Source organism: Nanorana parkeri, unplaced genomic scaffold, assembly GCF_000935625.1.
Source record: "Nanorana parkeri isolate BGI_ZX_2015 unplaced genomic scaffold, ASM93562v1 scaffold3266, whole genome shotgun sequence".
In the NCBI taxonomy this organism is placed as follows: Eukaryota; Metazoa; Chordata; class Amphibia; order Anura; family Dicroglossidae; genus Nanorana; species Nanorana parkeri.
Genome location: NW_017309534.1, coordinates 43,094 through 56,650, shown reverse-complemented (window position 1 = coordinate 56,650; position 13,557 = coordinate 43,094). Strand labels below are relative to the sequence as shown.

Below are 13,557 nucleotides of genomic sequence, written 5' to 3'. Positions count from 1 at the left end.
GGGGTAGGGTAGGGTAGGGGAGGGGGGCGCAAAAATGCACCTTGCCTGTGTAGGCAAGAATCCTAGCACCGGCCCTGCCGGCAGTGCAGCGAGGGAACATGAAGCCAGCTTCCCGGCCAATCAGCATTGAGCCAGCCATACGGCATGGAGCCAACATCCCGGGCAATCAAGAAGAAGAAGCCGGGCAGTGGGTAATGAAACGCCGCCTGGCTTATTGATTGCCTGGGAAGCCGGCTCCATGCTAGCAGAAGTACCGGTATCGGCGCATCCCTACTGAGAATAACACACTTCCTATCAGAGGGTGACAACGCGTACTCCGCCACTGTATCTATGGAAGGAACCATGGTTGTCACCCACGCTGGACTTTCAACAGCACTGCTGACAGAAAACGAATCTCGTTGAAATTTGCCGCCGAGAAACCGCCATCTAAATGCCCCACCGCGCATTGCGCAAGCAAAGCGTCCCGCCCTCACCCCGGCAACCTACGTGGAAGGGACGGAGCTAAGCCCCGCCCTCCGCACACGAGGACGCCGGCGCATGCGCAGAAACCTGGCAGACGAGTCGCCATGCAAGACGCAGCTGTTGTGCCGTCTCCCCCGTCCAACAAGCTCTTCACGGAACTTTACCCCGTACACCATAGCCCTGCACCAAAGGCACCCGCTCGTTTGGGAGGTTTACTACCCTCAGAGGGGTCAACCAACACCGGGACAGGCTGAACCCGGCTGGGAGGCAGTAGGGAGGATCCACATTTGTCCATGAGATTCTGTGGCCTGGAGCGAGGAAAAAAGAACAAGGTAATAGCGGAGGGGATCGCCTATTTATCAGCTTGTTAAAGGTGGTCCTGTGGGGTCAGAGGGGGAGGAGCTGACCCATACGGTGCCGACATGAGGTGAGCCAGGAAATAGGTGATATCACATCTTCATTTATAACCTGATATTTGCTTATCTGGCATATGGTAACCAGTCTGGTATCTCACGGTCTTAATCTGTTCAGGTGGTAGTCATTAAATCCTGCTGTTATAGGCTGCTCTTACCGTGGCCAATTCTCCAAAGTGATACACGCCTTGTCCTCAGATGTGAGAACACGTGTGCTGCCATCGCATCTCCGTGTACATAGTGACCCCCTTCTAATCCTGGCCGGACCAATTGCACTGACCAGGAGGCCACTGTTGGCTCCTAGATTCACCTTTCCATGTCTGACCTGCAGGGGATGGGACACGTGGAGTATAGTTTGTATATTGGTCATGGCTGGGTTCTGTTTGAGTAAATATTCTAATGGGTTTTCCATATTCATGTTCAGGAAACCCTTTAAGATTGATGATATGCTGCTGAAGGTGGAGAAAATGAAAGGAGACCATGAGATCGACAGGTAATTGTGCATTACGGTGCTGTATGTACGTCTCTGATGTGTATGTGCAGAAATGAGCAGGTATCTCCCTGAGGATGATGGGTGATGTCATCCGTCTGTCCTGCAGTGGTTTGCATGTGTGAATATGGTGAGAGTTCTGTCACTTCTCCGCAGAGATGAATGTTCAGGGCCCTATAATGTTGTGAAAGAGTTCAATGGTTTATAGTTCTCTTGATGTCCATTTCAAATAGTACTTGTAATATCCCATTTATTTCTGAGCCGCCATTTTATTCTGGTCATGTTGGGGAACGGGGAGAGTTGTAGTTTCCTTCTATAACTCCGATGTGCCTCATTTGTGACTTTCTTTCTCCTTCAGCCTTTCTGCTCACCTGCAGCTGACATTCACTGGCTTCTTCCATAAAAGTGGTATGTATGGTGTAGGGTCACACAACGCTTGGTGCCGGTTCTGCTCAGTGACTAATAAATGGCTTTTCTTTCAGACAAACCCGCTCAGAACTCTGAGAATGAACAAAGCTCGGTCACACTGGAGGTTCTCCTGGTCAAAGTCTGTCACAAAAAGCGCAAGGTAACTAAATAGTTGGCTGCGTACGGTCATGTCCTTGCCGCGGCCCCTCTGTCATTGATGAGGAGGTATTGTCTGTGTGGAAGGTTCACCTGTGACTTTGTTCCCTATGCAGGACGTGAGCTGCCCTATAAGACAAGTCCCCACCGGGAAGAAGCAGGTGCCTTTAAATCCTGATCTCAGTTCTTCAAAGCCTGTCGGCTTCCCCTCACTGGCCGTGTCCAGCAACGAGTTTGAACCCAGCAACAGCCACATGGTGAAATCCTATTCACTGCTCTTCCGAGTCACCCGGCAGTGTCACCGCGACTACAACGGCTTGTCCAACGGAGAGACCAATGAGAACATCGGTGTGTATTGCCTGAGCCGGTCCCTCAGACATGACCTGCATATACCGCTGCTTGCAGGGCTTGTGTTTAATTCAGTTACTATAAGATGTTGGTGGTAAATGTGATGATTAAACGCCTTTCTATTTCAGCCTACAGTCATCTGATTTTCTAAAACTGACTAAAATTGAAATGTCACTTTGTGACCACTACAGGAAATCTTTCTGGGGGTATGGTACAGAATTTCCTTAGTAATGTTCCTGCTCCTGTGTTTGGCTTGCTGCTTTTCACAGGAGTTGGTCTTATCACAAGACTGGGAATGGTTATGTGATTATAGCAGTCAGACCCTCCCATCTAGCACTCAGAAGTTCTCACAGAACAGCAGAAGGTAAGACGGCCATGACGCTTGATGCATAGAATTGATTTGTTGGGAGTTCATGTTAAGAACATGACTTAGGCCTGCCGTACACCTCTAGACTTTCTATGGTCAGATGGATGAAGTGCCACAGATGACTCGATCCACGCTAAGCTGTGTGTATGGAGAATCACCCGCTGGGCCAAGCTTCAGTATCGTGCTAGTCGGCCCCGCTGGCTCTCAATACCTGAAGAATGTGACTGCATGCCGGCATTGTTCAGGGATTTTGAGGGCCAGCAGGGCCGACTAGCCGGAGATTCCTCTATCCGTCTAGATGGAGGAATCTGTTGCACTTTTTTCATCTGACCATAGAAAGTCTGCAGAGATTCTATAGGTGTATGGCCGGCTTAAGTAGAGAATGGTGTTCCTGTTTCTACCTGATAGCACAGGTGCCAGCTCTTCCCATTACTGAGGCATTTGGTATATATAGTTTAATTTGGGAACTTTGTTTTACCTGCGTTTAATCAGCCCCAAGTCCCATGCTATCGGTTTGCTAGGAAGTGGCTGATGCGGTAACCCTTACAGTGCCTGGTGACCTTCATGCTGGTCCGGGGGGGTAAGCTGACATCATCGCTGTGGTGCATGTGATGAGAAGTGATTTTGTTCTGGGCTTATTCCATGTAGTTAAGATTCTGGATCTTTCAATCTTTTAGATGGAATGTAGCCACTTGTTCAGCCCTAATGTAGATCTGCTTACATTGCCCCCTTTGTTCTAACACATCAGATGTCACAGAAGACCCTCCGACCAGACGCAAACGCAATGCCTCCCACCGGGATGAGGAGAAGACATTTGTGGCCCAGATGACGGTGTTTGACAAGAACAGGTGAGGAAACCATCTGCCATATCCTGTTTAATGGTCTCCTCCACCAGCTCTGACTCTATTCTCCCGGCTCCAGGCGTCTCCAGCTACTGGACGGTGAATATGAAGTCGCCATGCAAGAGATGGAAGAGTGTCCCGTCAGTAAGAAGAGGGCTACATGGGAGACCATCTTGGATGGCAAGGTATGGCCGATGTGATGACTGACCATTCTGAAGAGGCAGAGATAGACGTCTGTGCTCCTTCATTAGAGCACACCTATGATATTTCCCATGTTACACTTTACCATGAAACATGGCTGTATACCCCATCCCCAAAACTCACTCTGCCTCCCCTTTACCTGAATGGTAGGGTGCATCCTCCAGCAGTATTCTGTTGGTATCTGGCACAGCTGTGAATGGCTCTGACCATACAGCCACACGAGTCTGTTTTTTGTTCTCATTTTTATACTACAAGTCCCATCTGCCAGTGATGCAAATGGGAAAGACAATCCCTTCCCCCCTAACCTCTGTAATTCAGCTGCAATTTTACCCTTACAGACCTAGGTACGGGGACAAGTCTGCAGGAGCCTGAGCATTGCGCCGGCAGTGTACTGATTGTGGTTGCAATGCTCTGCAGAGCTGAATATAGAAGGATTTTAATGCACATTTTTTTTCTTTACCCCTTGACCTCCTTTCTATACATATGCCCTGACACTTCTCCATGTCTTTTTCAGCGGTTGCCTCCCTTTGAGACCTTTTCTCAAGGCCCAACCTTACACTTCACTTTACGATGGACAAGTGACACACCAGATAAATCCACCGCGCCAATTGCCAAACCTCTAGCAACACGCAACTCTGAAAGTGTCCTCCAGGAACACAGGCCAACAGCGGTCAAACCTGCACAGACTATAGGTGAGACCTCCTGCAGCTCCTTTCAGCCACTTCCTGTCTACATGCACTCTCTCCAGAGTCAGATGCTCATCATGGCTCTGGTCCGGCTTCCTGATAGCAGTGTACCGTGCCTGAGCAATGTGTCAACAATGCCACTTGTAGTCTCCACCAGTGGCAGGAGACCTGAGAGACAAAGCGTTGTCACCCAATAACAGGAAGCGCCTGAACAACGACCGTCATTGCAGGATCACCATGGATTCATTTCATGAAATATTTATAATTATAATGAAATTAATATGTTAAGTTTATTTAAAAACTTTATTTAGATCTACGTTGTTTTTGATGGTTAATCAGGGAGATCAATGCAAGCTGCTCCTTAGTATAGTAGGCAATCCACAATAAAAGTAAGTATATCTTGAAGACACAGCAAGTCCCTGCAGACTCCCCTTGTCCTATCCTGGCTGTGGTCAGGTGACGTCCCTGCAGACTCCTTGTCCTATCCTGGCTGTGGTCAGGTGACGTCCCTCCAGATCCCCTCGCTCTATCCTGGCTGTGGTCAGGTGACGTCCCTCCAGACTCCTCTTTTCCTATCCTGGCTGTGGTCAGGTGACGTCCCTCCAGACTCCTCTTTTCCTATCCTGGCTGTGGTCAGGTGACGTCCCTCCAGATCCCCTCGCTCTATCCTGGCTGTGGTCAGGTGACGTCCCTGCAGACTCCTTGTCCTATCCTGGCTGTGGTCAGGTGACGTCCCTCCAGATCCCCTCGCTCTATCCTGGCTGTGGTCAGGTGACGTCCCTGCAGACTCCTTGTCCTATCCTGGCTGTGGTCAGGTGACGTCCCTCCAGATCCCCTCGCTCTATCCTGGCTGTGGTCAGGTGACGTCCCTGCAGACTCCTTGTCCTATCCTGGCTGTGGTCAGGTGACGTCCCTCCAGATCCCCTCGCTCTATCCTGGCTGTGGTCAGGTGACGTCCCTGCAGACTCCTTGTCCTATCCTGGCTGTGGTCAGGTGACGTCCCTCCAGATCCCCTCGCTCTATCCTGGCTGTGGTCAGGTGACGTCCCTGCAGACTCCTTGTCCTATCCTGGCTGTGGTCAGGTGACGTCCCTCCAGATCCCCTCGCTCTATCCTGGCTGTGGTCAGGTGACGTCCCTCCAGACTCCTCTTGTCCTATCCTGGCTGTGGTCAGGTGACGTCCCTCCAGATCCCCCCGCTCTATCCTGGCTGTGGTCAGGTGACGTCCCTCCAGATCCCCTCGCTCTATCCTGGCTGTGGTCAGGTGACGTCCCTCCAGACTCCTCTTGTCCTATCCTGGCTGTGGTCAGGTGACGTCCCTCCAGATCCCTCTTGTTCTATCCTGGCTGTGGTCAGGTGACGTCCCTCCAGATCCCCTCGCTCTATCCTGGCTGTGGTCAGGTGACGTCCCTCCAGATCCCCTCGCTCTATCCTGGCTGTGGTCAGGTGACGTCCCTCCAGATCCCCTCGCTCTATCCTGGCTGTGGTCAGGTGACGTCCCTCCAGATCCCCTCGCTCTATCCTGGCTGTGGTCAGGTGACGTCCCTCCAGACTCCTCTTGTCCTATCCTGGCTGTGGTCAGGTGACGTCCCTCCAGATCCCTCTTGTCCTATCCTGGCTGTGGTCAGGTGACGTCCCTCCAGATCCCCTCGCTCTATCCTGGCTGTGGTCAGGTGACGTCCCTCTTGTCCTATCCTGGCTGTGGTCGGGTGACGTCCCTCCAGACTCCTCTTGTCCTATCCTGGCTGTGGTTAGGTGACGTCCCTCCAGGTCCCCCTTCTTCCTGGCCATGGTCAGATGATGTCCCTCTAGATTTGCCCCCTCGTTCTGGCCATGGTCAGATGTCCCTTTTAGATTTGCCCCCTCGTTCTGGCCATGGTCAGATAACTGCCCTCCAGACCCCCTTGTCCTAGCTGTGGTTGGATGAAACGATTGTCTAGAAGGAGTACTTGTTCATTGCTTGCTACAATGTGGAGTGCTTTGCGCTGCTCTCGTCTTGATTGTTTTTTTTTTTGCTTCGGCGCTCCCACTCCTTTCTTTCTGAAGTGTCTGCGACTCAGACATAGTTATTGACCAATTGTCTAATTATGGGGACTGCCTCTGCCGTGCATCATTCATTGTGTGTGAATGTTCACTTTTTGCCCTATTATACCTTATTGGTCTATTTTTTTTTGCTCTCCTGTTTTATCTGAGGGCTGTAAACTATAGTTTTAGATCCACTTTAACCCTTTCGTATTTCTTGTATGGAAATAACTCATCTAAAAGTAGATGGACTTCCTGGGATAGCAGCTGTGTTTTCCTATGTCATCATGAAGGGAAATCCTCTGCTGGGATATGCTGGCTGCATGAGCGATTGCTTGTAGTATTAGATGTGTGAGGCACGATGGATGAAATGTGAGCCTGGTAGATGGGAGCAGAGATGGCCAGCCGTGTTGTGTACTAGAAAACCCTTTCCAGACTACCATAGGAACACAGCCCGTCTCCTCTGATTGGCAGGATCGTGCTAATATGTGCACAATAGTGTTTTGTAGGAAGGAACTTCAACCTTTTCATTGATTGCTAGATTTAGGCTGCCTGTGGGCTCATTTTAAAAGTGCTTTATAAAGACTGAATGCTGCTGCTGGATTTAGTTGGAGTGAAGAAATCTCCGGGTTGGTAAGGTGAGATGTGATCGTTGTTAGCTGCTCAGTCAGACTTTCTGTGATTTTTCCAGCAGTGAAGGAGTCTGTGTCCTCCGATCTTCCATCGAAGAGAGAGAAGGATGTTTCCACTGATCCTCGGCAGAAGCTGCGCATATTTTACCAGGTACGGCTAACCACAACTTCCACTGCCCTACTTCAGTGGTGGTGTATGTACATCCAGTGACTGCCCCTTCCATGTCTCCCCCTTGTAGTGGCGCTGTACATATATCTTCCACTGACCCCTTCCATGTCTCCCCCTTGTCGTGGCGCTGTACATATATCTTCCACTGACCCCTTCCATGTCTCCCCCTTGTCGTGGCGCTGTACATATATCTTCCACTGACCCCTTCCATGTCTCCCCCTTGTCGTGGCGCTGTACATATATCTTCCACTGACCCCTTCCATGTCTCCCCCTTGTCGTGGCGCTGTACATATATCTTCCACTGACCCCTTCCATGTCTCCCCCTTGTCGTGGCGCTGTACATATATCTTCCACTGACCCCTTCCATGTCTCCCCCTTGTCGTGGCGCTGTACATATATCTTCCACTGACCCCTTCCATGTCTCCCCCTTGTCGTGGCGCTGTACATATATCTTCCACTGACCCCTTCCATGTCTCCCCCTTGTCGTGGCGCTGTACATATATCTTCCACTGACCCCTTCCATGTCTCCCCCTTGTCGTGGCGCTGTACATATATCTTCCACTGACCCCTTCCATGTCTCCCCCTTGTCGTGGCGCTGTACATATATCTTCCACTGACCCCTTCCATGTCTCCCCCTTGTCGTGGCGCTGTACATATATCTTCCACTGACCCCTTCCATGTCTCCCCCTTGTCGTGGCGCTGTACATATATCTTCCACTGACCCCTTCCATGTCTCCCCCTTGTCGTGGCGCTGTACATATATCTTCCACTGACCCCTTCCATGTCTCCCCCTTGTCGTGGCGCTGTACATATATCTTCCACTGACCCCTTCCATGTCTCCCCCTTGTCGTGGCGCTGTACATATATCTTCCACTGACCCCTTCCATGTCTCCCCCTTGTCGTGGCGCTGTACATATATCTTCCACTGACCCCTTCCATGTCTCCCCCTTGTCGTGGCGCTGTACATATATCTTCCACTGACCCCTTCCATGTCTCCCCCTTGTCGTGGCGCTGTACATATATCTTCCACTGACCCCTTCCATGTCTCCCCCTTGTAGTGGCGGTGTACATATATCCTCCACTGACCCCTTCCATGTCTCCCCCTTGTAGTGGCGCTGTACATATATCCTCCACTGACCCCTTCCATGTCTCCCCCTTGTAGTGGCGCTGTACATATATCCTCCACTGACCCCTTCCATGTCTCCCCCTTGTAGTGGCGCTGTACATATATCCTCCACTGACCCCTTCCATGTCTCCCCCTTGTAGTGGCGCTGTACATATATCCTCCACTGACCCCTTCCATGTCTCCCCCTTGTAGTGGCGCTGTACATATATCCTCCACTGACCCCTTCCATGTCTCCCCCTTGTAGTGGCGCTGTACATATATCCTCCACTGACCCCTTCCATGTCTCCCCCTTGTAGTGGCGCTGTACATATATCCTCCACTGACCCCTTCCATGTCTCCCCCTTGTAGTGGCGCTGTACATATATCCTCCACTGACCCCTTCCATGTCTCCCCCTTGTAGTGGCGCTGTACATATATCCTCCACTGACCCCTTCCATGTCTCCCCCTTGTAGTGGCGCTGTACATATATCCTCCACTGACCCCTTCCATGTCTCCCCCTTGTAGTGGCGCTGTACATATATCCTCCACTGACCCCTTCCATGTCTCCCCCTTGTAGTGGCGCTGTACATATATCCTCCACTGACCCCTTCCATGTCTCCCCCTTGTAGTGGCGCTGTACATATATCCTCCACTGACCCCTTCCATGTCTCCCCCTTGTAGTGGCGCTGTACATATATCCTCCACTGACCCCTTCCATGTCTCCCCCTTGTAGTGGCGCTGTACATATATCCTCCACTGACCCCTTCCATGTCTCCCCCTTGTAGTGGCGCTGTACATATATCCTCCACTGACCCCTTCCATGTCTCCCCCTTGTAGTGGCGCTGTACATATATCCTCCACTGACCCCTTCCATGTCTCCCCCTTGTAGTGGCGCTGTACATATATCCTCCACTGACCCCTTCCATGTCTCCCCCTTGTAGTGGCGCTGTACATATATCCTCCACTGACCCCTTCCATGTCTCCCCCTTGTAGTGGCGCTGTACATATATCCTCCACTGACCCCTTCCATGTCTCCCCCTTGTAGTGGCGCTGTACATATATCCTCCACTGACCCCTTCCATGTCTCCCCCTTGTAGTGGCGCTGTACATATATCCTCCACTGACCCCTTCCATGTCTCCCCCTTGTAGTGGCGCTGTACATATATCCTCCACTGACCCCTTCCATGTCTCCCCCTTGTAGTGGCGCTGTACATATATCCTCCACTGACCCCTTCCATGTCTCCCCCTTGTAGTGGCGCTGTACATATATCCTCCACTGACCCCTTCCATGTCTCCCCCTTGTAGTGGCGCTGTACATATATCCTCCACTGACCCCTTCCATGTCTCCCCCTTGTAGTGGCGCTGTACATATATCCTCCACTGACCCCTTCCATGTCTCCCCCTTGTAGTGGCGCTGTACATATATCCTCCACTGACCCCTTCCATGTCTCCCCCTTGTAGTGGCGCTGTACATATATCCTCCACTGACCCCTTCCATGTCTCCCCCTTGTAGTGGCGCTGTACATATATCCTCCACTGACCCCTTCCATGTCTCCCCCTTGTAGTGGCGCTGTACATATATCCTCCACTGACCCCTTCCATGTCTCCCCCTTGTAGTGGCGCTGTACATATATCCTCCACTGACCCCTTCCATGTCTCCCCCTTGTAGTGGCGCTGTACATATATCCTCCACTGACCCCTTCCATGTCTCCCCCTTGTAGTGGCGCTGTACATATATCCTCCACTGACCCCTTCCATGTCTCCCCCTTGTAGTGGCGCTGTACATATATCCTCCACTGACCCCTTGCATGTCTCCCCCTTGTAGTGGCGCTGTACATATATCCTCCACTGACCCCTTCCATGTCTCCCCCTTGTAGTGGCGCTGTACATATATCCTCCACGGACCCCTTGCATGTCTCCCCCTTGTAGTGGCGCTGTACATATATCCTCCACTGACCCCTTCCATGTCTCCCCCTTGTAGTGGCGCTGTACATATATTGTACTAGCGTTGTAAATACCTCAGTGATTACTTCTCTATCTTCCCCTCGGGGGGTGATGGTGTACATATTCCAGTGATTACTTGCCTGAGATTATCTTCTGGACCTGGTTATCTGTACTGTAGGGAGTCACGCTTGTTCTGGTGGTTTTGTGTCTTCTAGTTTTTATACAATAACAACACTCGCCAGCAGACGGAGGCCAGAGATGACCTCCATTGTCCATGGTGCACGCTGAATTGCCGCAAACTTTATAGTTTACTGAAACACCTCAAGCTGTGTCACAGCCGCTTCATCTTCAATTATGTGGTAAGTTTTGGATGCTGATCCCCTCTAATCCTCCCGGCGTCTGCTAAATGGTATCACATTGGAGCCCAATCATCTCACCCCCCCCCAAAGATATTCCCCTTTTATACATTTGTCCCAGTTGTGTTCTGGGTGATCATGTGATGTCCCCGGGTCCTCTTCATTCAGTGGAGTATCACACTTGTGTGATGATTATTGCCCGTCTCTGCAGCATTCTGTGTCTAGGACACTTCATGATGGTACCCCCAGGTGCTGTGTCCAGGGCTCAGTATGTAGGTTGAATGTCACTGATTGTCATGCATCCTGGAAGTTGGAATGAGGATATGTGCTGCAGCACTAGAATATATGGAGAGCGGACATATGTGGGGAGGGTGAAATGAAAACTTTATAGTTGTAAATGTTTGTCACCCGGGCACCTCTAGTAGACTCTCCTGATGCGTTCATTATGTCGATGATCTCCTGGAGCTTACATACATTCTCCTTATTGTTCCTGCAGTATCATCCCAAAGGTGCAAGAATTGATGTCTCCATCAACGAGTGCTACGATGGATCCTATGCTGGGAACCCCCAGGACATTCATCGCCAGCCGGGATTTGCTTTTAGTCGGAATGGGCCTGTGAAGAGGACCCCCATCACCCACATCCTGGTGTGCAGGTAGGACGTTCACCATCTCCTGGCCTCTGCAGAGGTCTTAGACCACCACAGAAGGTTGTTAGACTCCTTACCTGAGTTGTGACTATGATGGAACGGAATATGAACCATGTATACTCACTGTAGGATCCGGGGAATGGCCCCTTTCCCACTTGTACCGCCTAGAACACTAGTCGGGGTGGGATTTTCTGGAGCCGATGAATAATCACATTAAACCATTTCAATCCTGTTCCCAGGCCAAAGCGCACAAAAGCCAGCATGTCGGAGTTCTACGAGTCTGAGGACGGAGAGGTGGAACAGCAGAGGACGTACAGCAGTGGCCATAACAGACTGTACTTCCACAGTGACACGTGCCTTCCTCTCCGACCCCAGGAGATGGAGGTGGACAGCGAGGATGAGAAGGACCCCGAATGGCTGAGGGAGAAAACCATTACAGTAAGTCACTGGCTGATTTAGGCTTTGTAACTAATGACACGTGTCATATGTGGTGGCGGTGGTCATCTGAGGTTGTATTTCCTTCTTTTTAAGTCCTGCTAAGGATCAAATGTGTATTATGTCCATAGAATTCAAAGAGGGTGTACTTTCTTTTTCACACCACTGTACAGTCTACATACAAACATACACATATGTGGCTGTATCCTGACATGTTGTCTCCCTTGCAGCAAATTGAGGAGTTTTCTGATGTCAATGAAGGGGAGAAGGAAGTGATGAAGATGTGGAACCTGCATGTCATGAAGCACGGGTAAGCAGACTTTGAAAAGGCTCGGCCTCATTTTGGATGTTGGGGGTCTGATGGGCTCCAGTTTTGTAAACCACATTTGCGGGATGTAGAATGGGCATCTACATGACTGGGGGGGGGTTATTCACTAAAGGAAGAGTTTTGGAGAAGTGAACAATCTAGGACAAAACTGGAAAGTGAGCGGAGTTTGTCATCGGCCATGTTGTCCTGGATTGTTCACTATCGCTCTTCCTCCAGGCTGCAGGGCTGACACCATCTTGTTCATTCCAGGTTCATTGCTGACAATCAAATGAATCATGCCTGTATGTTGTTTGTGGAGAACTATGGAGAGAGAATCATTGAGAAGAGCCTGTGCCGTAACTTTATGCTCCACATGATCAGTATGCACGACTTCAACCTGATCAACGTATCAACCATAGACAAAGCCGTGTCCAAACTGCGCGACATGCAGTACAAGCTGGAGGGAGGAGAGTCTCCACCCTCCGCCATAGAGGAGTGCGCCGAAGAGCTGCACCCAGCCACCAACGGCTTCATCGAGACCAACGGCAGAGAGAGCGCTTTAGACAATGAGAGCGCATCGGGGGTCCCTAAACAGAGCAAAAAGCAACGTCTGTAGGGGGCCAGACTCCAGGCGTGAACTGAACTGTGGCTGAATGGAGCTTCCACCCGAGGAGCCCGGGCTAGAGTCAGATCCTTGTGCAAGGGCCCCCTGCACAGCAATACCCAAACTCCAGACGTGTCCTCTTCCCCACCCCCTGCGTCAGTAGATGCACATCCTTCATTTTACTTTTCCTCCCAGACAACTTTTTGTTGTTGCTTCCAGAACTGACTGTTATTTTTAGACTTTTCATAATGACGACAAATGGGATTTTTAAGTACCGCCATCAATTTGATTCCTGGGGCCAATGAAATGAAATTTAGCCCCTGATATATATATATATATATTGGAAAGGCATTCCTGACATAGCAGGTTCCGCTGCTCTGTGTATTCTTTTTAAGTAAAATAGGAGTTCATTTAACGGGTCACTCCACTTCAGACTGATATTTCCACGGCAAGCTGGAGAGTTCAACCACCTAAAGTTTGTGTCTCAGGGATTCCCGGCCTGCACACTCACCGCAGCCATGAAGAGGGTCTTGCTGCCCCTGTTGAATGACTTGTATATTATGGAGTATGCAACGGGAGGGATGAGACGACCGCAGCTTGTGTGGAAGGAGATCTCCCGGCCAGCATCTCCAAGACATACAAAGTCATCGGGTTGCCCATCCTCCGCTGCTCGCTGGATATATATCACTTTTCGGTGGAGTGGCCCTTGATTGGTGTGGAACCACTGTGTGATGGCTGCTGAGAGATGCTGGGCTTTCTTGTGTCTGCTCATTGGATAGCGGCAGTCCTTGCCTTGTCACGCCGTCCTCACTGCTAATCATGACATTTGCCCGTCGGGCCTGATTTTTGTTTTTTCCATCCCAGAAAGCACCGTTCTTAGACTGCGGAGGATCCTTTTATTACTGCATTTCATAGTCTTTATTTATACAGAACCGATGCTGCTTGAAGTACAGGTATTTTCAT

General features: G+C 50.6%; 1 protein-coding gene across 2 annotated transcripts in view; it reads left to right on the top strand.

Moving 5' to 3' along the window:
- The window catches only part of SUZ12 (SUZ12 polycomb repressive complex 2 subunit), a 15,948-nt gene extending 3,205 nt beyond the window's left edge, over positions 1 to 12,743 (top strand). Inside the window, exons 3-15 of one of the 2 annotated variants that reach the window (XM_018574831.1) lie at positions 1,300 to 1,368; positions 1,724 to 1,773; positions 1,848 to 1,933; positions 2,046 to 2,277; positions 3,393 to 3,492; positions 3,566 to 3,671; positions 4,202 to 4,379; positions 7,089 to 7,177; positions 10,460 to 10,603; positions 11,097 to 11,254; positions 11,488 to 11,686; positions 11,914 to 11,993; positions 12,261 to 12,743. In XM_018574831.1, the coding sequence (XP_018430333.1) occupies positions 1,300 to 1,368; positions 1,724 to 1,773; positions 1,848 to 1,933; positions 2,046 to 2,277; positions 3,393 to 3,492; positions 3,566 to 3,671; positions 4,202 to 4,379; positions 7,089 to 7,177; positions 10,460 to 10,603; positions 11,097 to 11,254; positions 11,488 to 11,686; positions 11,914 to 11,993; positions 12,261 to 12,606 (1,837 nt within the window). In that variant the 3' untranslated portion in view covers positions 12,607 to 12,743. Of the gene's footprint in view, positions 1 to 1,299; positions 1,369 to 1,723; positions 1,774 to 1,847; positions 1,934 to 2,045; positions 2,278 to 3,392; positions 3,493 to 3,565; positions 3,672 to 4,201; positions 4,380 to 7,085; positions 7,178 to 10,459; positions 10,604 to 11,096; positions 11,255 to 11,487; positions 11,687 to 11,913; positions 11,994 to 12,260 lie in introns of both variants that reach the window. The other variant, XM_018574829.1, reaches the window with a different exon arrangement.
- Positions 12,744 to 13,557: the final 814 nt, after the last annotated feature.